Source organism: Sorex fumeus, unplaced genomic scaffold, assembly GCF_029834395.1.
Source record: "Sorex fumeus unplaced genomic scaffold, SorFum_2.1 ptg000048l, whole genome shotgun sequence".
Taxonomy (NCBI): Eukaryota; Metazoa; Chordata; class Mammalia; order Eulipotyphla; family Soricidae; genus Sorex; species Sorex fumeus.
Window position 1 is genome coordinate 13,851,380 of NW_026606105.1, and position 24,811 is coordinate 13,876,190.

The 24,811-nt window shown below is 46.0% G+C and overlaps 1 protein-coding gene across 2 annotated transcripts in view; it reads right to left on the minus strand.

The window, feature by feature from the left end:
• Positions 1 to 24,811, minus strand: part of EXOC4 (exocyst complex component 4) — an 850,139-nt gene that overhangs the window by 710,271 nt on the left and 115,057 nt on the right. For both annotated transcript variants that reach the window (XM_056124006.1, XM_056124007.1), the window contains exon 7: positions 10,094 to 10,268. In XM_056124006.1, coding sequence (XP_055979981.1) covers positions 10,094 to 10,268 — 175 coding nt within the window. The remainder of the gene's footprint in view (positions 1 to 10,093; positions 10,269 to 24,811) is intronic.

A 24,811-nucleotide genomic window follows, 5' to 3' on the forward strand; every position in this document is an offset into this window, starting at 1 on the left:
CTGAGAAGGGTAGAGGAATTGAACCCAGCTCGGCCAGGCCGGCTGCATGCAAGGCAAACGCCCTACCGCTGTGCTATTGCCCCACCCAACATTTTTAAAAATTCTTTCATTGAATCACCATGAGACACCCAGTTACGAAGCTGTTCTTGATTGAGTTTCAGTCATACAATGATCTAACACCCGTCCCTTCACCAGTGTACATTTGTACCACCAATGTGTCCAACTTCCCTCCTGACCCTCTATGGTAGCTCTCTCTCTCTCTCTCTCTCTCTCTCTCTCTCTCTCATTTTTTTCCTTTTGGGCATTATAGTTTGCAATACAGATACTGAAAGGTTATCATGGATATCCCTTTACCGACTTTCAATACTCACTTCTTGTCCAGAGTGATCACTTCAAACTATTATTGTCATACTGGTCCCTTCTCTATCCTAACCACTCTTCACCCCACATACACACTTGTGGCAAGCTTCCAAGAAGAAACATTTTTGATTCAAAACGCAACACTGAAACTTAAACTGGGAAAACTGGGAATTCCACCCATCAAAGACTACGACCACTCCTTCGTTCAATCTGAAACTGGCCTGCCCGCTGGCATCCTCTCTTGCTCTTCTTAGTCATTTCATTCTGCAGGATTGATTTTTCACCTAACGAGCATTTTTAAGTTTATACCAACCACATAAGCCAATATGTATAACTCAACAGGCCCTAAGCACAAAAGCCTTCATGAAGAAACTGGGAAAATACTACAAAGTGGGGGAAACCATGCAGGAGCTCCAGCCCCAAATGGGCCACGAGTAGCCCCTGACTACCAAAACATTTACAAAATCTTCCCTCTTTTCTTTGAATTCCTTTACCATAACACACTCAGGGCCACAAGTAATCCTTGACTACCAAAAGACTTAGAAAATTTTATCTCTTTTCTCTGTATTCCTTTATGTCTGGGTAACCAAACCCCTAAAAAACAATTAGAAAACTCTCTATGGAAACATTAGCCAAAATCTTCTTTTCCAAACTGTCCAGAATGTCATATATTTAATATTTCTGAGCCCAGAGTACTGCATCTGTACAGTACACCTACCACATCACCCACACTCAACGTAGCAAGAGAGAGAAACACTTGCCGAAGAAACACTTCACCGAAGTCTATAATCGTTTTACTCACCACACCCCTGCAACAACTACCACACACTGGGGTCCAATAGCCTAATACTAAACCATCATTAAAATACTTGTCATATTGGAAACCTCATGGTCTTCCAGATTTCCTAAAATAACTCCCAAAAGATTTACAAAATCTTGTCTCTCATCTTTGTATACCTTTACCATAACCCAAGAAGGCCTATCTTGCTTATTTTCCTATTAGAAAATATCTCCAGTAATGCAATGAAGTTTCTATGAACCTAGCAAACAGTTTCTCTGCTTTGGTCTTGAGCTCTTTACACGGCAGCATTAATTTTACTATGTAATCCGACTTCACCTCATCACACCCCAATCAAAATTCCCCATGGTCCTCTAATTACCTAAAGCAAAGGTCCACAAACATCAGCATACATATGCATTACCCAAAGGGCTTGTTAAAGCAGCCTGTAGAGCCCCATCCCTAGAGCTTTGGATTTGCTAAGGAACACTGATGCAGGTGGGGCCAGGAAATATTCTTTGAGAGCCACTGGCCTAAAGCAACAGCATCCAATTACAGGGTCAGAAACAAACACATCAAATCACCTTCGGAGTCAAAACAAAACAAAGCAAACCACAGAATCCTTATCTATAACAATTCTTATTCAACAGGTCTGAGACAGGGCTAAGAATCAATCCATAGGTGAACCTAACAGTACCCAGCTTCTAAAACTAACAAGTAGTTGGAGGATAAATCACACACCCCTCAGATGATACAAAAAGCCTCTAAAACCTGGAACCAAATCTGCCCTTCCCAATTTATCGTTCAGTCCACAAAAAATATACCTTCACCTATAGCGAAGCCATTCTTCTTACTGATCTCATCGTACTCATACATACATACACATCATCCACCAACTTGAAGTGGGCACACCCTTTCCACTCTACCGTCTATGAATGGTCCAAAAATCAGCTCACCATAAATCTTTCTTGATCCACTCGACATGTCTCAGAATGATTATATGATGCATTGTGTCCCATCTACTGTTCCCACACACTAGTTCATGCGTGTGTGTATGTCCCCCAAGTCAAAGCAGTATAGATGGCTGAAGAGTAAGAACACTTGATCCTAACCCAAAATTCTCAGAGGGTGTTTTAGACAGAGTAAACTAAACACTTTGAAAGCTGTCTAACAATATTTACTGTGAGCCAGCAATCTAATATATTTATATAAATGTACTAAAAATGCTTTTCTTCACATCTGAATTAATAATAAAAGATCAGAATAATTAGGCAGAGAGTAATGATCTGGAAACAGGAGCTGAGCTTCCAGTTGGATTGTGGTGGCGTCTTAGTTGACGGTCACAATGAGCTACGAGGTGCTTCAGGGCTGCCTTGAGGAGTCAACATGATGCGGAAGACATCAAGAGGAAACTCAAGACCAGATGCCCCTTTTGACAGCCTCTTCCCCAATCAGAAGCGGACCTGGAATTGCCAGAGGAACTACCTTAACTTCTTTTTTTTTTTTTATCCATTTTATGGGTGGTTTTTTTTGGATATTTTATTTTATTTTTTTTAATTTTTTTTCTTTTTTTATTAGTGAAAAACCATGAGGTACAGTTATAGGCTTACAACTTTTGTGCTTGGGTTTCAGTTATACAATGATCAAGTGCCCATCACTCCACCAGTGCCCGTCATCCATCCCCACGGCATGATTGCCACTCAAAGCCTCTATTGCAAAACACAGTACCCAAAAGAAGAGAGAGAGAACAAGGGGGAATACCCTGCCACAGAGGCAGGATGGGACGGGGAGGGGGGGGGGATGAGGGGTGGGGGGTGGGGGGAGGAACTACCTTAACTTCTTACCACCACAGAAAGGTAGTGAGCACCAAAGCAGGCAAAGCCTCTGTGTGCAAATGTTAGTGACATATGTACAAGTTCATCTCCCCCTTGTCCTGACTCCTGACCTACTTTGACCACCAGACAGAAGGCACGTTTCTGGGAAGTATCTGAACTGGCTCTACCACTTCTGTCCTCTATCCTTTCCCCCAGAATGCTGAAGAGGGACCACAGCACCTGAGCATTCCTGCCCCGGGGATCCTGAATCAGGACTTGCTAGTCAACGGAAAAACTTAACTCATTAGAAACTTAACTAATAACTGAAAAACCACCCCACACCACCCCCCAAAAAGAAAGAAACAGAAGCTGATGGCAGAAAGCAGGAGGAGAAGAAAACGGAAACACAGGGGAAAGGGAAATAAATAGTATTGTCATAGTTTCCCAATTAAACATGACAACACGAAGTGAAACGTTTCTTTGACATACCCCCTCACTTTCTATGACTAGATCAGTTGAGGTCTTATGGGTTTTTTGTTTGTTTGCTTGCTTGTTTGTTTGTTTGTTTTTGCTTTTTGGGTCACACCCAGCGATTCACAGGAGTTACTCCTCGCTCGTGCACTCAGGAATTACTCCTGGAGGTGCTCAGGGGACCATAAGGGATGCTGGGAATCGAACCCAGGTAGGCCGCATGCAAGGCAAACACCCTACTCGCTGTGCTATCGCTCCAGCCCCGAAGTCTTATGTTTCTTAGGTATCAAACACTTTAAGCTGATGACAGATGTACACATCAACATGAAAGATGAACTAAGCATTGTCACTGGGTGACAAGTCACTGAGATAACACAACTGATTCCTCTGTAGTGTCTTAAACATTTTGCAGCTGAGGGGAGGATTGATAATTGATACTAAGTTTCTTAAAAGAGTGATTAAAATGTTCTAATATTGTATCATAACAATAATTCCACAACTTCACAACTACATTAAAATCATTGAAATCTATATTGCTAATGTAAGAATCTTATACCATGCAAATTACACTTCAATAATGCTGTTTAAACAAATTAATAATTCATGGCATAATATAAAGATAAGACCGCAAACCACTCACGTGAAGTCAAATGTGTGAAATGACTATCTCTTACGTGTTTTATAATCCAGAAACATTTTTTAATAATGTTTACATTTTAGTTGCTAATATTGGATGGAATTCACAGTTCATTAATTATAAACATTTTTGAGATGATGGGTTTTGTTTCAAAAGTATAGAAATCATATACATTTGATAAATCCCAAAGCATGATCTTATTATTTTGTTTATAGCCATTATCAAGGATATGACAAAGAGGATCTTTACAAACTTACAATTGGTTTTGACTTTATAACATAAATCTAAGTTGATAAAGTATCAAGAGATCATAGATCCAGAAAAATAGCTCAGAGAGCTGAAGAGCATATGTTGTATACGGAAGCTCCAGGTTGAATTCCCACCACCACATGATTCCTCAAGCACCATTGGGAGTGGCCCCCAACCTCACCAAACTTTGAACCAGGAGAGGCCTCCAAGATATGGCCTCCCCAAGAAGCACCAGAGATCATAAAATTTCTGGCACTACTTTCTTTTATCTTGAAACACTTTCCAGAACATTTCTGAAGTACTGATGTTTCAGCTTTATCTGAATTTGCTTCTGTCACCTTGTTACAATGGATATTTTCAGTAGCTATAATATTCTAGATTGACAATTTTCCAGCACTTTTTGGATGGACTTCAGTGATTTTTAACTTGCGATGTGAGTAGAAATCTTATCACTGCTTTCTGGTAAGCAACATGTCTCTCCAATCTCTGGCTGTACTTATGAATTTTTTTCTTTTGGTTTTCAGAAACTTGATGATATACCAAGATATTGGTCTTCTTTAGGCTACATTTTATGCTTTAAAAAAATTGGTTGCATCACTTGGATCTATGGATTTTTATTTATTTCAACATCTAGAATATTTTTGTCAGAATTTCTTCCAAAAATTTTCTGTCCCAACTTCTCTCACCTTCTGGACCTACAATTGCACAAACATTAGAAGGCATGGGGTAGTCCCACAGAACATTATGTTTTTCTTCTGTATTCTTTTCAGTACAGTATCTTTAGAAAAATTAAGTTACTCAAAATATTGTTATTCAGTCTTGTCAGATCATAGAAACGTTTCCCAAGCAACTTCATAAGAATCCTGAATTACTATCAAGAAGGAACACTAAGGAAATAAAATTGCAGAGGTGAAGGAGAAAAAAAGTTTAAAGTTACATCAATTATATATAATTATTTTCCATGCTTTTCTACCTATTTTCATCCTGTGTTTCATTTTCAAAGACTTACAAGTGATTTATCTGCAAGTTCTGTGGCCCTCTCTTCTACAATACATGAAAATTGTATTATCTGCTGAAAATCCATCTGCTGAGTTTTTTATTTCAGACATATTTGTCAACTTTTTTAAATCCTCTTTATGAGTAATTTTTCTGCTTTGTCGCAAGTACAGAATTATACTATGAGTGTTGTTACTGATAATCTAAATCAGATATTTTTCCACTCACAAGTCCCTTTCACCAGAGAAATTTTTGCACAATCCTGAGTGTGTATATAATGTAGGTGTATGAATCAATAATTTATTGATAATAAGTCATAATGAAATGTGGGGCTTTTTTTTTTTTTGGCTTTTTTGTGTCACACCTGACAATGCTCAGAGGTTATTCCTGGCTCTGTATTCAGGAATTAATCCTTACGGTCCTCAGGGGACCTATGGGATGCTGGGGATCAAACCCAGGTCAGCTGCATGCAAGGCAAATGCCCTACCCTCTGTACTATCACTCCGTCCCCAAGAAATATATTCTAAAATAAAGTTTTAAAGTTACACAATGCTCTATGGGTGTTGGTCCAGGCTATGCCACTTTTGCTTCACTGTGCAAGAGTGAATTTACAGGTCAGGCTACTGCTGCAGAGACTTGCTCGAGGCCTTTGTTATGGGAGATCAAGAGCAGGTCTATATAGCTAAAAGCACGTCACGGTCTTCCGGAACTCACACCTGAAAGCACAGAGTACCCAATGGTTCTCCCCGCACGAGGGGGACTTGAACACCACACTTCTGAGCATCTGGAATTTTCTGGAATCTCCAGTCAGTTCACAGTCCCACAGCTGCTGTCTTCTGCCAAGCCCTGTATACTCCATTTCTTGTCTTCCCAAAGGTCAATGATGCTCTTCACATTTCTGAACTACTGTCTCCAGGGGAGTCCTTCTTTTTCCATATGCCACACCAAAAATTTCAGCTGCTTCCATATCCCTGAACACCAGTCTCCGCTTCCCCTGTTTAGAGTCTTGCATTATCAGTTTAGACTTCAATTCCCCAGTGCCATCGTTTGGAAACAGTTCCCAAAGAGGAAGTTAGGATGAACGTGGACTAACTTTTGTATTCTCTGCTCTCTCTCTCTCTCTCTGTCTTAAGTCATTCAGCTTTCAATGCACTGTGTCACTTCATCATGGCAGAATCAGAAGTCCCTGATTCTAACTATTTTGAAATACCTCTAACTCTATTATCTTAGTTCATCCTTTAAAAAAAATGTGTGACCGCTGGTGAGCATCCTTGCACTTCTCCATAACTGGGGTTCCTGCCCAACCTGAGGGACCCCGTTGGGGCCTGGGGTCGGGGAGCCCGGGAGATCCTTGCGTGGTCTGCTCTCTGCCCTGTACCCCGGAGCTTGGGCCGCTCAGGCTCTGTGGGGTCGCGGGGTGCTAGGGACCGGCCACGTCTTTTCTCCCTTCCTCATGGTCTAACATCCCCACCAGGACCCCAGGTTGCTATGGGAACGCCAAGCCACAGGTCGGACTTCTGGTCCCACTCCTAGTGTGAGCTGAGACCGTTCACTAGCACTCGCCCTCGCCTTTGCTCTTCACGTCAGACTTGCAGTCAGATACGGACCCCCTTCCACCGCAGCTGTTTGGGATTTGGTTGTTTTTATGACACTTTCATTCCCAGTCACTGTTTGGAAGTGATTGAGTTTGGAAGGCAACCTTTCTTTCGAACATCAGCTCTGCCTTGGGAAGTAAGACACTAAGACGCTGAGCCCGTGCCAAAGCGTGTCCTGAGATGCCAGGAAACGGATCTACAAAACCAGAGCATGGTCTATCAAAATGAAGGGGGTGAATGGGCCACAGATCTTGCCTCTCATACACCTTTCAATAATGAGCAAGATTTAAGTATTTAAATTAATGAGATGAGTGAGGATTTTTTTATCTGGTGTTGCAGCTTTGGATTTGATTGCACGTGATGAAGAAAAATTTAACAAAGAGCATCAATTCATGCAGGAAGAAAATATAGATATTCAGAACACACATGTGCTAGGAGATAAGTCCTGGGAAACTTCAATCAATTCCAGTCTGTTGAGGAAATCAGTTAGCACATCAGACATGGACACTGAGGATGCCAGTTTTTCACATCTATCTATAGGAGAGTACTTTGCTCAAAGATCTGAAGCTCTTGGTTGTCTTGATGGTGGACACAATGTGAACAGACCATCATTTGGTTATGTCATTGCATCACCAGAGATGAAACAGCCTGAGACTTTAATAAGAAAATTGGATCTCTCTGGAAGTGAGTTGGAAAACAAAATTATTCTGCTTCGCCAAGAGCCAGTCGCAGACTTGAAGACCTCTCCCAAGCATGGTGTGCACATCTCAGAGGATGAACTGGACGTCTTCAGACCTTCTGCCTTACCACTGAGTCATTCTTCTCCAATTAAGGTTTCTGGAACAAGTTTGCCAGGGTCAAAATCTCCTAAGGACAGCAAACCTTTGCCTGGGAAAGGCTTTGAAAGCTGGGATTCCGAGTGATATTGGAATTTGAACAATAAAGACACAAGAAAACATGGTTCTTCATTTTCTGCAAGCCTTCCCTGCTAATCTACAATGACGATTTTCAAACTTTTACACCTGCAAACCAAGCAAAAAGGAATCTTCTGCAGTCTGATAATGAAGAAATAAATGATTACTACTTGAGTTTAAACTTTAGTTTTCTAATTTTTTACAGAATGGAAATCATGTGTGTAAATAAAAATAACTTTTTCACCCTTTAAAAAAAAAAATGTGTGACCTCAAAAGAATCTATCTCTACCACAGATTAGCAAACCAAGATGCAAAGTGATAGGTTACCACTTTCTAAAACATAAAAATATTTTGTTCAATATACAAATGCCTCACATATCTACCTAGATAATATAATAGACATGGCTGCTAAATAAATAAATAAATAAATAAATAAAAGCCCTCAGGAACTGAAACTGCAACCTCTTATTTTTTCCTTCTGAACCATTCATCAATAAAGCATTGTAGTCCCAAAATGTATCTCATGAATAACCAAAAATCAAACATATAATTCTGTATGTTTATGCTCTCAAACATGCCTGTACTCTCAAAAATGACAAGGTACAATCGTAATTTTTTCCCTATACAAAGACTATTTGCTAGGAAAGAAATTTCATTCCAACAACTATATTCTTCAATTCTCCACAAATACTTAATTTTTTCATCAATTGGTATTCCCTAACTTCTATTTAGCTATGGCAAATTTACTTCAGCAAACTCTTAATCTTACTTCTAATTTCATCGGAACAAATCAAATATATTTTCCTGACACATGGAGAGAAAGCATAATAAAAATCTCTAAATACCATCTCTGCAATATAATCACAGTGATACATTTAAACTTACAAATTTTGTTTCACAGTCACGGTCACAGTCCTTCTGTTGTTCATCAATTTGCTCGAGCGGGCCCAGTAACGTCTCCATTGGAGATTTTGTTGTTACTGTGTTTGGCATATCGAATGCATCACGGGTAGCTTGCCAGGGCTAGCTACCGTGCGGGCGAGATACTCTCGGTAGCTTGCCGGGCTCTCCAAGAGGGGTGGAGGAATCGAACTTGGGTCGGCCATGTTGGCTGTGTGCAAGGCAAACCGCCCTACCACTGTGCTATCGCTCCAGCCCAAATTTTGTTTCATCTCTCAAAATAGGGCCCTGATTTGCCACTGACTCTAAAATATTCAAAAGTTAACCAAAGGAAAATGGTGATACAATTAGGCTACAGACAAATGTATAAATATAGTACACAGCACTGTAGCACTGTCCTCCCGTTGTTCATCGATTTGCTCGGGCGGGCACCAGTAACGTCTCCATTGTGAGACTTGTTGTTACTGTTTTTGGCATATGAAATATGACACGGGCAGCTTGCCAGGCTCTGCCGTGTAGGTGAATACTCTCTGTAGCTTGCCGGGCTCTCCGAGAGGGATGGAGGAATCAAACCCTGGTTGGCTGCGTGCAAGGCAAACACCCTACCCACTGTGCTATTGCTCCAGCCCAGTGCTACAATATAGTACACAGGAATGTGTAAATACTGAAGGGCTTACTGATGAGTGAAATTAACATAACAGAAAGCCTAAATGTACATCCTTGACTACTACCAGCTGAAACTCTATCCCCCCCCTTTTTTTAACCTTTTTTGGTTTGTTTGTTTATGGGCCACACCCAGCAGTGCTCAGGGATTATTTCTTGCTCTGCACTAATGGATGACTCCTGGCAGTGCTCTGGGGACCATACAGAATGCCGGGGATTGAACCTGGGTCGGTGCTTGTACTATCACTCTGGTCCTTTGTCCTTGTAAAACCTGGAAAAGGTCTGTCTGTTTAAAGACCTTTAGAAGGGGCTGGGGTACGGGGGTGGGTATAGAGACAGTGAATGATGTGGTAGAGTGATTCCCTGGCAGGTATAGGAAACTAGATTCGAACCCCGGCAGGTACAGGAAAATAGGTTCGAACCCCAGCAGTGCGTGGACCACAGCATTACTGAACCCGAGAGTGCCAAGAATGGTCCTAAAGGGGGAAATATAAAAAAGAAGAAGAAGAAGAAGAATGAAAAAGACAGCTTTCAAGGAAAGGTCTCCGAAACGTTAATTAAAGAGCAGGGCATCACAGGCAGTGCCTTCCATGGAAACCTTCTTCTCTTGTCCTGTTTGCAAGTAAAGGCATCACCTGGGCAGAGGCAGGCTTGTGCTGTTCTTGTTGTCCCCTGTCACTCTGAACGCAGGGGGCCCCCTCAGCAGAAGGACTTACCTGCAGAACATCTTGGATCTTCACCCACACATCTGCCATGTCGTACAACTTGACGTCCTCCTGCTGAGTCGGGGCAGCCGCCACGGCGGCCTGCAGGTACCCCAGGACCACAGAGTGGGCCGCGGCCACAGCGTTGAATTTGTCGAACAGCAGCTCCAGCAGTTCTAGAAGCAACCTGGCGAAGGAAGGAAGCAGACAGATAATCAGGGACGGAGAAAAGGCACAGGCCAAGATGGGCCGCCACAGCCCGCAAGGAAAGCTGCAAAGCCAGGTGGAAGCAGCACCTGGTGCTGATGGAGATTTCAACAGAGCCGAAGTGAAACAGTCCCAGGACCAAAGCAACTTCTAAACGCCTGCATGAGCCTCGGTTTCCTCTTCGCCGGGACGAAACGCTGCGATAACTGAAGGGTTTCTATCAAGACCAAAGGCCAAGATTCGAGCCCAGCAGGAGGCTCGGTAAACATCTGTTTGCCTTTTCCCATGTTTCAGTAACCACAGTTTCAGTGGCTACCCTGTCTGGATTCGCACAGACGGGCTCTCCGAGGAATCCGGGCAATTTTTTGAGACAACAGTTCAGATGTTACGGAGAATAAGCGATTCCCTAGCAAATAAATTGGACACTTGGCTAAGGACACGAATCCTTTCGGTTGTGTAAAGCGGTCCTGGACTCCCATGCAAATGTACGGCCTGAGTTTGCTGGGGGGAAAAAAATACACACCTGCCAGCAATCTGACTTTCCCCGTGGGGAGCAGCTTAGGCCCCCGCATTATCTCATCTTTCATAGCGAGAGATGCTGGCCACATATCATTACATCCATTTTATATACTCAAGGACAGAAAATGAGGTTGCGAGGCAGCTGGGCCTAGAAAACAAAAGTGGATTTCCATGTCAGCCCACGTAGCCCCTTACCTCTCACTATGGGCTGGAGCAAGAGCACAGCGGGTAGGTCTGCCCTGCACACAGTCGACCCGGTTTCGACTCCTCCGTCCCTCTCAGAGAACCCAGCAAGCGACCGAGAGTATCCCGCCTGCACGGCAGAGCCTGACAAGCTCCCTGTGGCGTATTCAATGTGCCAAACAGTAATAACAAGTCTCACAATGGAGAGGTTACTGGTGCCCGCAAGAGCAAATCGATGAACAACATCGGGAGGACAGTACTACAGCGCTACCTTTCGTGCTACCTCTCGCTACAGCGCTGGAATGGAGATGCACGTAGGGGGACAGGACAGAGCTCCGTGTCCTGAAGGCAGAGTCATTCCTCCATCACTGGGCCGTACAGCCTTCGGTGAATGGTACCCAGGCAGAGAAAGTGCTCTTTCCTCCTCGGATGTACCCCACTCTGAAGAACCATGATTTATCCCGTTCTGAGGGAACTTGCCGCACGTGGCTCACGTCTGTGACGTGATGCCAGGGGGATGCACGTTTATTTATATTCAGACGCGGTGCCTGCTCCCTCCCTCATTCACCTGTCCGTGGAGGCCCTGCGTCTTACATCTCTATGAAGATCCCTTCAAACGGTGATGAGCAAATATTTGCTGAGTGAATTTAATAAATGCACTGGGAACAAGTGCAGAGAAACTGTTGAACGGGACCTCGCCTGTGGATGGTTTGGCTCGGGTTATAGCCCCCCCCAAAGAGACTTATAAACTGGAGAGCCGGTTTATAAGTCTCTTTAGGAGAAAAGGGAGAACAAAAGAGCTTGGTGGTGGTGTCAGTTAACAAGATTTCATGACCATAAATAAAGGGGCCATAACTAACATCTCATCAAAAGCTATACCATATTCTCTACTCCTACGGCTTCTTTACCGCCCAATTATTATAATGAATGTGCCAATGTGACAGCCAATAACTACCTTATGATAAAACCCTAATATCTACTTGACATTTTAATTTAGATGAGACAATCAATAAAAATTTATGCAGTTCCCTGTCTAGATATATAATCCGGGATTGATGAAGAGCATTTGTAAACAGGGGCCATCCTCTCCCCCCCCCTTTTTTTTTATTTCCTTTGGTCTTCTAAAGGTCAATTCACATATTTAGATTCACAAATACCTCAAACAGTTCCTTCTCAGCTGTGTTATTAGAGAATCTCTCAAATGCCAGCAGAGAGGAGCCGAAGTGGTTAATTCCACGTGAGGAAGGCACTTGTTTAAAATTGCTATCAGGGCGACACAATGGAAAAACACCCGATCGAGGGAAGGTTCTACTTTTCAAATAAAGATTTATGCTGAGTTGGTAAGCTCTGGCTCCCCAATATCAATCCACAGGCCATAATGTGTTTTTTCAGTGGTAGGTAGAAAAATAAAAATAGGTCCATTTATTGACTTTTCCAAAAGGTGAATTTATTTAACCTGGGTTTCTTGGGGTTGGGGAGGGGCAGGTTTCTGCTGTGGTTTGGCTTGGTATGGGGGTGGGTGTTGGGGGGTACTCTCTTGAGAGGAAAATCTCATGGAGTTTTCATTCTGATAGCAAGAACAGTGCCAAGTGTCCTCACTTGACAAAATTAAAACTTTAACATCACTATATGTGATAACCTACTATTGTCTGGTCTCCAGACCTCCAGAACCAGCCACAACCATGCTGAGACCACTCTCCACAAGCATGAAGGAACCGGCAGAGGAACACAGGAATGCAGGTCACAGGGCTCAGATCTCCAAGCCTGCTCAGATCAGGGCTGAGCATCCTCCACCCAGATCCTCCATCTTCCAGTAGGCAGGGGTCACACCCACCAACTGCTCCCCCGACCCCCGGCACCGTGTAATCCCATCAACGGCCAAGACCCAGAGACTATAAAACCCAGCTTCCATAAGCGATATCTTATTATCTCATTCTTACTCTGGACAACCTGGCAGGCTACCGAATGTAACCTGCCCACATGGCAGAGTCTGGCAAACTCCCCGTGGTGTACCCAATATGCCAAATACCAGTAACAATGATGGGTCTCATTCTCCTAACCCTGAAAGAGCCTTGAATGTGGCACTTTTTAAAATCTCAGGGCTAGGTTAAAGGAGACTTTACTGGGAGACTTTACTGGTGCCTGCTCGAGGCAATCAAAGAACAACAGGATGATCCTGACCGTCATCGTGATCGTGTCTGGTCTCAGATTGAACCAGGAAATTCAAAATTTTTGAAATTCACCCGTGTCCAAATTCCCAAAGGCAGAGAGAGCTGCAGACGCAGGCCTGAAACCAGGCAACGAGACAGTGAGACTGGGGAAGATGGGCCCTCGGGCACAGGGTTCGGGCCTCTCCAGGCCCAAGCTCAGGCAACTCAACCCCGGGGGGGGGGGGGGGGGGGCAGTGCTCTAGCTGAGGAATCAACAGGGGGAAATGGGGAAGGAATGAGATTCGCAGCATCTGATAATACCGAATTTCTTGGTGGACCAAGAAACTGCAATCTCTTGGGTTTTTTTTTTTTAAATGTTAATTAAAGAGCCATGATTTACAAAATTATTGATACGTGAGTTTGGGCCATAGAATATTTCAACACTAATCAACTTCCCTCCTGTGTCAACTTCCTCCATCCATGTCAACTTCCCCCACCAGTGTTCCCATACTCCATCCTCCCTTGTCCCTACCAGGCCCACCTGCCACAGGCACTGGGGCTTGTCTCTCCGGCCCAGGAAGTGTAAGGAATTCTTAAAGCTCCGAATTAAGACAAGTGAGTTTTTTAAAAGAGTAAAGGATTTGAATATACACTTTGCTAGAGGAGACATATGAATGGTCAATAAGCCAACTTAAGGTGCTCAAGATCATTCCCGATCAGAAAACTGCCAATCAAAACCACAGTCGGATACCGCTTCACCTACCTGCATGTGTGTCATGAAAAGGCCGTGCAGGGCTGGGGAAAGGGCTTGGGAGAGAAGCTACTTGCCTAGCAGGTGGCTGCAGCAGCAGCAGCAGCAGCAGTGACCCTGGTTCCAACCCCGATGCAGCCTCTGGTCCCAAAGCACCAGCAGGGATCAGTCCTGAGCACTGCCAGGAGTAGCTCCAAAACCCAAAGAAGTAAATAAGGCCAAAGGCAGGATGACACAGTGTTGGCAAGGATACAGAGTAATGTTCTAACAGTGCTGGTGAAAATATAAAATGGCTCAGATGTTTTGAAAAACTGGTTGGAGGGAGGATGGAGAAAGAGTCCAGTGGGCAGGTCACTTGCCTTGCACGTGGTTATCCCTGGGACAGGTTCGATCCCTGGCACCCCATCAAGTCCCCTGAGCCCCACCAGGAATGATCCCAAGCAGAGAGCTGGGAGTCCTAATCACTATAGGGTGTGGTCCAAAAAACCCATGGGGGGTGGAGGGGGCACTCTTTTCTGAAATTATTTTAGTATGGAATGCTGACAGACTCTGTTCTACTTAGTTCTACAATGTTCTGTGCAGTGCTTCCCTCAAGGGTCTGCACAGGCCCATGAGCCATGAGCACAGAACTTGAAGCGAGCCCTAAGTACCACTGGGAAAACAAAAAAACTGAATGAAAGGGGGGGGGGGGGGGAAACAGGGTGATTACTCCAAACACTAGCAGCACTGCTCATCCTTGTCAGAAAGTTTGAAAAGAATCCCAATGTTCATCAACCGAAGAGTGGACAAACCAAATATGGTCCATTCCCATGGGGGAATATTACTTGGCTACAAAAAAGGATGGCTATGGAACTTGCCATAACATGGAGGAACCCTGATGACACACCGTTTTACTGTCGGACTCCATATGGAGGCTACATGCAGACCAGGCAATGTTAGTGACGTGAAACGTGTGGTTCCTCAAGAAGTAAGCACTAAAGCATCTGAAATCTACCTGGGGCCATGGGTCAAAGCCTGTTCAGGTTCACTGAGCAGGAGCAGCAGTGCCTGAGCCACTCTGAAGGGGGAACTCACAAAAGAGGAACAGTTCTTGCGGCAGAACTACTCTGAAAAAAAGACCATCATGTGCGGCTCAGAGTGGGTGGAGCGAGTGCCAGCACCTCCTGGCAGTGGAAAGAAAATACACACAACTGTGAAGCAAGAAGCCTGGCCAGCAGGGGCGGGCACTGTGCAGGCTGGCACCTTGGAGTCCACCGTGTGGGCCTACTCTTGGGGGAAGGGGGCTTCCCTCTTGGGGCCCCTCGCTTGGTCAAGTTTGCTGCTCACATGTAGAACACAGAGGACGAAAACCATCTGCACTCTTTCCCTGCTCCCACGAGGCCACACCCTTTAATAATGGGGAGAATCCAGTTCTTCCAAAGTGCTGCCACTAGGAACAACCAAGAATTTGGCACCGTTATTCCAGGGGCCACACACAAGCACAGGGAGACTCCAAAGAGGAGGTGGACAGCGCTAGAGGAGGTAGCAGGGAGCAGCCAAGGACGGGGGGGTGGGGGGGGTGTTGAGGAACCCCCTGGTTGGGGCTTCCGCCTGAGCAATGCTGACTACAACGGTTACCGTTCCCAAGAGACAGGGAGAAAGAAAGACAGAGGGACAGAGGGGGAACAGAGACAGAGACAGAGACAGAGACAGAGACACAGAGAGAGGGAGAGAGACAGAGAGGGGGGAAGAGAGAGAGAAACAGAGAAAGGGAGAGCCAGAGAAATAGAGTGAGAGAGAGAGAAGAGAGAGGAGAAAGAGAGGGAGAGAGAGAAAAGAAGGAAGAGAGAAAGAAACAGAGAAAGGGAAAGAGAGAAACAGAGAGGGAAAGGGCGAGAAACAGAAGAAAAGAAAGGGGGAGAGAGAGAAGAGAGAAACAGAGGGGAATGAGAGAGGAGAGAGAAAAGAAAAGAGAGAAGGGAAAGGGAAAGAGAGCACTAAAGTGAAGGGGAAATTCTGGAGGAACCAACATACGGGGCTGAGATGAGAATTTTCTCTGTTAAAGGTATGTCCTCAGGAGCTTGGATATGCAAATCGGAAGCTCAGGAGAGAGACTGATCCCGAACATTTTCTTTTTTTTTTTTTTTTTTTTTAATTTATTTATTGAATCACTGTGGGAAAGGTTACAAAGCTTTCAGGTTTATGTCTCAGTCATGCAAATATCAAACACATTTCCCTTTACCAATACTTATTTTTTCCCATGAAGAACCCCAATAAAACCCCACCCCCCACCCCTCCCCGTCCCTGTGAGGCAGATGAATTCTAGTTAACACTCTATCCGCTTTGATTAGATTGTTTCAATAAAAGATTCACCACTATTATTTAGAGTTTACCCCCCCCCCCAAATCAGACATGCTGAAAAAGCATTGTGAAGTGATTTGCTTTCTACGGCTGGGTTCAAGAATTAAATGTTGGTTTTGGATTTCTGCTCTTTTACCTATTGACCCTGGAAGTATTTCTACTGAAAGTCATGGGAGCCTTGTGGACAGCAGGTATGAGCCGGGAGTGTGGGGGCGACTAAAACCTCATGGGAAGGGGGGCGTTTCGGTCCGCCCTTCACGCCCTACTGAGGCCACCGGTTGCCCCCCGCGAGCGGCTCTCCAGCACGGCCAGGACTCCAGAACACAGAAACCAATTTCTTAACGATCCCGAACATTTTCAAAGTGATAAATACTTGAGAGGATGAGCTCGCAGAACGGGGAAGGCAGGCAGGGCAGAGGAGAGCCAGGCACCGGGAATAGACGCTCTAGAAGGCAGGAGGGGCTGGGAAGAAAGCAAACCGGGAAGCAGGGTTTCAGCCGGGAAGAAACAGGCTGCCCAGAAGGGAACACCAAATGAAAGGTGTTTGGAGGATCCTCCCAGGAGGGGAAATACATGTTGAAAGTAGACTATGGACTGAACATGATTGCCACTCAATGCCTCTTTTGCAGACCACAACACCCAAAAGGAGAGAGAGAACAAAGGGGAATGCCCTGCCACAGAGGCAGGGTGGGAGGGGGGGTGGGGGGAAATGGGCACTGGTGGAGGGATGGGTATTTGATCATTGTATGACCGAAACTCAGGCACAAAGATTTGTAAATCTACAACTGTACCTCATGGTGCTTCACTAATAAAAAAAAATATATATATATATATATATGTATATATATATATATATATAAAAGAAACAGGCTGCCCGCAGGCCCAAAGGCCTTCCACATGGAAGGCCCACAGGCTCCGGCAAGGAAGAGGAACCAAAACCAAGCACAGCCTTGGCTCGGCCGCATGCACACTTCTTCGGGGAGAGGGAGAGCAAGAAGATGCTCTGGGGACAGACGCAGAAGGAGAGCGGAAATCCCTTCCCTCCCGACACCTCCCAGGGACCCACAGTTGAGTCAGTGACCGATGCTGGCAAGAGTCACCCACACCCGCGGGCTGTCCACGCCATACTAGACAGAAAGAAGCAGGGTCCGCCTTCAGCTGTAGACAAGGCGGGAAGGAGTGAAAACCATCAACCCCGTGGTGAAAACCCCTCTGGATACAACTCCCCGCAGCACACATGCACCCGCCTGCAGATGAGAAAATAAAAGGAAATAGGAACATCAAGTGGCAGTTAGCCCCTGGGCTTTAATCTGGTCTGGTTTTCAACCACAGACTGAAAAGCAACAAAAGCAGGCAGTAGTTCACTAAGTAGGTGATCACTTAAAGTGAACTCAGAAAGGGCCTCCAATGGGGGGATGGTACAGCAGGTAGGGCACCCGCCTTGCTGGGGATCCATCCCCGTACCACATATGGTCCCTAAGTGATCCTGGAGCACAGAGCCGGGAGTAAGTCTTGAGCACCGCTGGGTGAGGCCACCCCCCCCCCAAAAAAAAATACACTAGAAAGAACCTGAGATTCCAATTAACTGCCACTCTCACACTCTCACCCTTAATAAAGGAAAAGCCAACCTTGAAATACATCTTCCGGACACCCATGAACATGGGCAACCTGACTTAACCCGATATCGTGGTGCCCAATCGCTCAGAACTCAGAACCTGGCCCTGAAAGGCCTCACAGACAGGCTTGACAAACCCCAGCCCGGATCACAGCTCCTAGTTGAAGAGCAAGCAACAGGACGGCCTCTATGCCAGGAGTCAAGGGACATTTGCCCAGGGACAACTTCCCTCACCCCCAAGAGTGCTTGTAGGATCCAAAGGCCAGATTGGGTACCAGGACCAGAAACGAAGCCAACGTGGGGGAACCCCTCACCACACACACACACACACACACACACACACACACACACACACACACTCCTCCAGGTGTAAGGTCCCTAGGGACCCTGAGAAAAATTCCAGAGCTAAACTCTGCTAATTAGTAACTCTCCCTTACCTGCCCCCTCCTAGTAGAGCCTTAGCTGTGAAGCCCTTCCTTATTGGGCTGTAAATTCTGAAACCACTTGTTGACTCTTCCCTGCTGGGATGTGGAAACCATTTGTTGGCCCTTCCTTATCTGTTATCTCTGTTAAGAACTTTCGCCTTATCACCTCCACCAGAATGCAGGAGCCATGAGCTGAGAATCAAAGGGAGCCAGGTGATAACCAAATGTCCAGGTTACCAGATGCCCACTAGCCACAATGCCTATGTATGTAAATGCTGATCTTTGAATCTATAGGCTAAGGAGTGATGTACTTTTAAATGGATTGGTTAAGGAAGTATATGTTGTTACAAACCTATTGGCTATGAAATGCGCGGGCTTTGCTGTACCGGCCATTGAAGGCCTATATAAGATCCCCTTTGAAGAAGTTCGGGGTCTTACCTCACCTATCTGACCTGCGTGTCTGTGCAGGTGCCTTGACCCTGGCTAGCCAGTCTTAACGATAAACCTTGCTTGCTGTTTGCAGTCTCTGGAGTCTCTTTGTCGTTAAAGGGAGATCATGATCTGTGCCCTAACACAGGTACCTTGAACAGCAACTGGAGTGAGAGCTAAGGGAATGGGGGGGGGGGGGGGGGGGGAACAACCCAGTCCAGATGTTCCAGCAACCCAGCTGTGCTGAGCAGCATTCTAGTGCAACTCCCTCCTTAAGGTGCTGGTTGTTTCAGCCACTTCAAGTGAAGGCAGCCGAATTCAAGAACGCTGCTCCACCTCCTCTCTCTCCCCTTGCTCCACTTCTTCTACCTCCCTCCCCCATACTCTCTCCCCTTCCCCCCTCCCTCTGTCTCTCCTTCCCTCCTCTTCTTCCCCCTCCCTCCTCTTCTTCCCCCTCCCTCCCCTCCCCCCCTCCTCCTCTTCTCCTCCCCCTCTTTCCTCTCTTTCCACCCCCCCCCACCCTGGCCTCCCTCTCCTCCTCAGTGGAAAAGTTCATTCCTCCAACAAAGACAGACCATGCACCCAGGTTCTCCTGGGCAGGGGAGTGAAGAGTAGGTTCCACTTTTGTGCCCCTCAATGACCACAACCCTGCGCAGATGCACTGGATGGAGAAAACTGTCAGGCTGGGGAGGCCTAAGATCCGGAGATCCTGAGTCCAGGAAGGAGCTAGTGAAGGCAGCAGGCACAGTCCTCTGTGTGTGTGTGTGTGTGTGTGTGTGTGTGTGTGTGTATTCTGAGGCAAAGGAAGGAGTCTGTGAAAGCAACAGGCACAGAGTGTGTGTGTGTGTGTGTGTGTGTGTGTGTGTGTGTGTATTCTGAGGCAAAGGAAGGAGTCTGTGAAAGCAACAGGCACAGAGTGTGTGTGTGTGTGTGTGTGTGTGTGTGTGTGTGTGTGTGTATTCTGAGGCAAAGGAAGGAGCCTGTGAAAGCAACAGGCACAGTCCAGTGTGTGTGTGTGCTTGTGTGTGTGTATGAGTTCGTGTGTTGGGGGGGTGCTGCCCTGGGGTCCCCAGAGAAGGACTGGCAGTTTCAGTTGTCACAGGAGAAGACTTCCCTCAGTCAGGCTGAGATAAACGGAAAACTTATTTCCCTGACTAATATTTATTTAGTTAGTTCTAATAAATATTTATTTCCTAATACTCATTTTCCAAACTGTTCCTTGCCGTGCAGTGAGCACACACACTCTCCAGGGTGCTGCTCATGCACCTGGGTCCAAATGTCAAGGTGAAGCAGCAACTCTTTGACTTGCCTCACTCTGTGCCTCACTCAGGCTAACCCCTGACAGTGCTTGGGGGGTTCTACTCTGCCTTCAATACAAATCTTTTGAAAGCTCACTAAGCCTGGGAGAGGGCTCCTGGGGCAGGCTGTGCACCCAGAAGCCTTAGGTTCAACCCTCGGCACAACACCCCACCCCCAGTACTGGGAGAAACAGCCCCTGACCCTTTCCCAGAGGAGAGCAACATAGAATGTCCAGACCCCCCCACCAGACTGTCTTCACCAGGGCAATGCAGCGGGGAGGCAGGCTGAGTTTCCCTCCCCGCCCCCCCCCCAACAGACCCCCAGCAGCAGCTGAAAACCTCTAGAACCCAACCGCTGCCGCATTCATGGCCCCTCTCCACATGCTCGAACAAGCCTCTCTCACGAGGGAATCTGCAGAAAAACCCAGATATGCGGGACCAGTGACTGAGATCTCCAAGCTCACTCAGAACGGGAATGGACCTCCTCCCCCATCTTCCAAGTTTATCAGTAGCTTGGCAGTCACTGTCACTGTCTCTGTCCTCCCGTTGTTCATCAATTTGCTCGAACGGGCCCAGGAATGTCTCCACTGTGAGACTTGTTACTGTGTTTGGCATATCGAATACATCACAGGTAGCTTACCAGGCTTTTGCCATGTGGGCGAGATACTCTTGGTAACTTGCCAGGCTCTCCGAAAGGGGTGAAGAAATCGAGCCCAGGTCGCCCAGGTGCAAGGCAAATGCCCTGCCCACTGTGCTATTGCTCCAGCCCACCTTGGCAGTAACACCCACAAACTGCCCTTGGCACCATATAATCTCATCATGATCCAGAGACTCAGAAATAAAGCTCCCAGAAGAGAGCGACATAGGCCTCACCCGTGAGTGAATCTGATGTATAATCGTAGTCTAAATTTTGGAATTCCTGGGCCTCTCGTAACTCTAGACCACTGATATACCAAGCTTTAGGGGGGACACAATTTGGGATTTGGGGTGGAAACATTTGAAATATGGTGGTGAGAAGGTGCAATGGTGGTGGGATTGGTGTTTGAATATTAGCTGTAATGAATAACTGTGAACAACTTTATAAAAATAAAATTTAGAAAATTAAAAAAAAAAAAAACCTATGGGGAGATTCCAGGTAGAAAGTGGGAGTGGGTGGAGGACCGGTCAGAGGGGCATTTGGGGTGGTGGGATATCCTGGGAAGTACCAGCAGTGGGTGTGGTGAGCAAACCCCTGAAATGCCCTAAGGTTGTTAACCAATGATAAAATAAATAAATGTCCAAACAGAGGGCCTGCTCCCACCCACTTCTTCCTAGCTGCCTGCCAGAACAGGAACCCCTCTGCCTTGCTTAAGTGTGAAAAGAGAAAGGGAAAAGGAGGCAGAGGAGGCAGAAGATGAAAATATTAAGAAACAGTCCCGGTTGCACAGACAAACATGTCTCTACCTGCTACCTCCCCATACTTCCAGAAGGCCCAACAGCCACGCCCATGAACCACCACCACCACCAACACAGCCACGTGAGCTCATCTACCAGCCCTGTTCCAGAGAGAGACTCAGAAATAAATCTCGAAAAAAATTTCTCAGATACCCATTCCCGCCTGAAACCTCCAGGGTGATCTCAGAGGCAGGAGGGCAGGTCAGTCCACACCCAAACAGAGCCCAGGCAGCCACTCTCACACCCCAAAGTCACTGCCATGCCTCCAGCTGAACCCCACCACCTCAGGATAAAAACTCTAGGCCTCCTAGGAGTCAAGATGGGCAATCTCTGCCCACATTCCCATACCCAGCAACCACACATAATTAATTAGTTAGCTGCCCAGTTAACTGCCCCATTAAATATGCTGGATTTTTCTGGAGCCTCTGGCCACGAATGCATGCTCCAAACTCTACCGGCACCCCAACAAGAGCATACCTGATTAGGTGGGATATATAACCAGAAGCCAAGCAATGTCAACCAACAGAAATTTTAACATAGAAGGCTTAACTTGCAACAACAGCTTCAGAAACCCTCAGACAAGAACTTCATGTCCCCATGGTGAGCTACAACAACTTCCACAATTTTTCTCCGAAAGAAGTAATGTTTTGATCCTTGTGTGAGCCACTTAATGGCAACAGGTTAATATAAAGTGAATGACTGTGGGCCTGTTAACGGGACAGGCTGGAGTGGTAGTAGAGGCAACAGTGGAGGGAAGGTGACAGGGAGGGTGGGATTGGTGTTGGAATGCTGAATGTCTGTAACAAATCATAAACAACTCCGTATACCACGGTGTTTAAAAAAGTGAGAAGAGAAAAAAAAAGTGTCTCTTACTAGTGCCTGTGGTATAAAGCTGTATCATCAAGCTGAGACAAACGCTCAATATTTAAGGTGAGATACAACTGTCTAAATCTAAATTTAACACCCAGGGAACCTTGCATTAGTCATTTGGCTGGAAAGCCAGTATTTGCAGCCAAGAAGCTGCCTTACTTGGTCACAAAGCGAACACATACACACACACACACACACACACACACACACACACACACACACACACAAGCGCATGTGTATAGACATACGCAGCAAAAGACCAGTTCTGTTCTCATCTCATCTGCTGAGACCTTAATAATATCAAGGCTCAGCGTTTTCCCACTGACGGACAACAGCAATAAACACAGAATATTTATTTCCCCACCACTGTGCTCCAAAAGATAAGAAATACTGGACTCTGAGAGTAGGCACTGCACATGAAAAACCGGGAGGAATTGATCATCAATTATTTCCTATCGAGTCTGTCCTAGTTTCACCTGCCTCTATCTCGCACACACATTTCCTTCATAAGCGTGGCAGAGATAGTCTTTCTCATTTCAAACAGGCCATGATGCCCATTTAATCTTCAAGGTTATCTAACACCTACTTTTAAGGGGTAAAGATAAGTTTCTCCACTTATTAATAATCATCTTCATGCTAAAGGAAGTTACTATTTGGGGACTGCTGACTACTTCGCCATCTGCACCATGAAAAGAACTGAAAAAAAAATTATTAGCAATCTAGAAATGGTGACAGTAAAAGGACGCTCACCGGGGTCCTGGCTCCTTCCTCGGTTCTCCCCCCTTTTATTCCCTCCACCCTGGGCTCAGCTCCTCAATTTCAGGTAGATGACCTCAAGTGAACTTCTAATTCTGGCATGAGGGAAGTCAGAGACTAAAATTAGAAAATAAACCCAGGGCCCTTTCTTTTTAACGAAAAGTTATAAATATCATGCTTCCTAAAGTCTTTCCCAGAATAGCCGCTCCAATCAAACGTGCGCACAAAACTGGCCAGTCACATGCAAAAAAAGAAAACTGGAGCCCACCTTACGTGCACATGAAACTGATTCAAAGCAGAACCGACCCCCCAGCCCCACGAAGGAAAACGGGACCAAGTTCCCTGTCAAGTAGTATGGACTTGGTGACAAAAGCAAAGGCAACAGTAGCACAAACAAACAAACAAGGAAGACCATGTCAATCTAAAAGGCCTCTGCACAGCAGAGGAAAACCAATGAAAAGGCAGCCCACAGGATGAGAGAAAAGATAAGGTTCTGAGAGCCAACACACTCTAATAACTCACCCGACACAAGAACACTGATTAGAAGACAAAGAGAGGAGGGCATAGAGGAAGAGCCGGGGCAGTAGAAAGCCAGCCCTGCAAGACCCTGGTCATCAGTTCGAGTCTCCAGCATCCCCCATGGGCCCAGCAGGATCCCAGTAGCTCCACTGAGGATACCTGGTCACCTAACTGTCTGTGACTCCCAGGACTGCAAGCAATTATTTCCCATGTCACAGCCAGGGGTGTGCAAGGCAGGGGGATCTCTGGCAAGCAAGTATGTGAGCACCACAGTGAACAATGGCCGCAGGTCAGTCTGTACCTATGAGGAAAGTGCACCAGCAGCCTGATGGCACCTTCCGACATCCAGATGCCCCAAAATTGCTGCTATGCCTTTGGCCAGACCCCAAAAACTTGGGGCAAAATTTACCAAGAAAGTAAATGGCCAAAAGTTAGGTATGTGGGAGACACACCCAAAAACCACCTCTGGGTCGGCTATATAATTAATTAGAGGCAAGGCCTTTCTGGTTCCTGATAGAACTGCTTAACAGCCATGATCCCAGAGACTCAGAGACAAATCTCGGAACCCAGCGGTTTTTGGCAGAGATATGTCCAGAACCCGCAATGGGTTACCGGCGCCGGAAACCACGGGGCGGGGGGAAAGGGTGTTGTCCCTCCACCTGCTCCTCCTTGGCAGTTTGGTTGCCACCATCTTCCAGAGGCCATTGGGCAGTCAAGTTTGGGCCTGCAGTGACAAGACATATGGGGCCTCACAGGATGGGGGTGGAGCCAGCCCTTTACTTCCCACCCCAATGAGACCCCCAAGTTGCCACCAATGAAAAGTCTCTCTGGTTCCTGATCAAGCTGATTAACAGCCATGATCCAAGAGACTCAGGAATAAATCTTGGAACCCAGCAGATTTTGGCAGAAATTCCTCCAGATTTAATTGTTAGAATTTCGGAATTCCAAAATCGCACAGCCACTACTGCGAATGCATGACATTATATGTTATTCATAACCAGCAACAGAAAACAAATTGTCTACTGCTGCCTTTTCAGCAGATCTGAGTGTTGGGGTAAAATCCGAAATAATAATGGTGGGTCTGATGTTGAAATATTGAATGTAATCAAAGTAGAGAGAGAGTAATGTGGAAATCATCTGCCCCACAGGTAGGGGGACGGTGTGGAATGGGGGATATACTGGGTTTTTGGTGGTGAAAAATGGGCACTGGTGAAGGGACAAATGTTTCATTGTA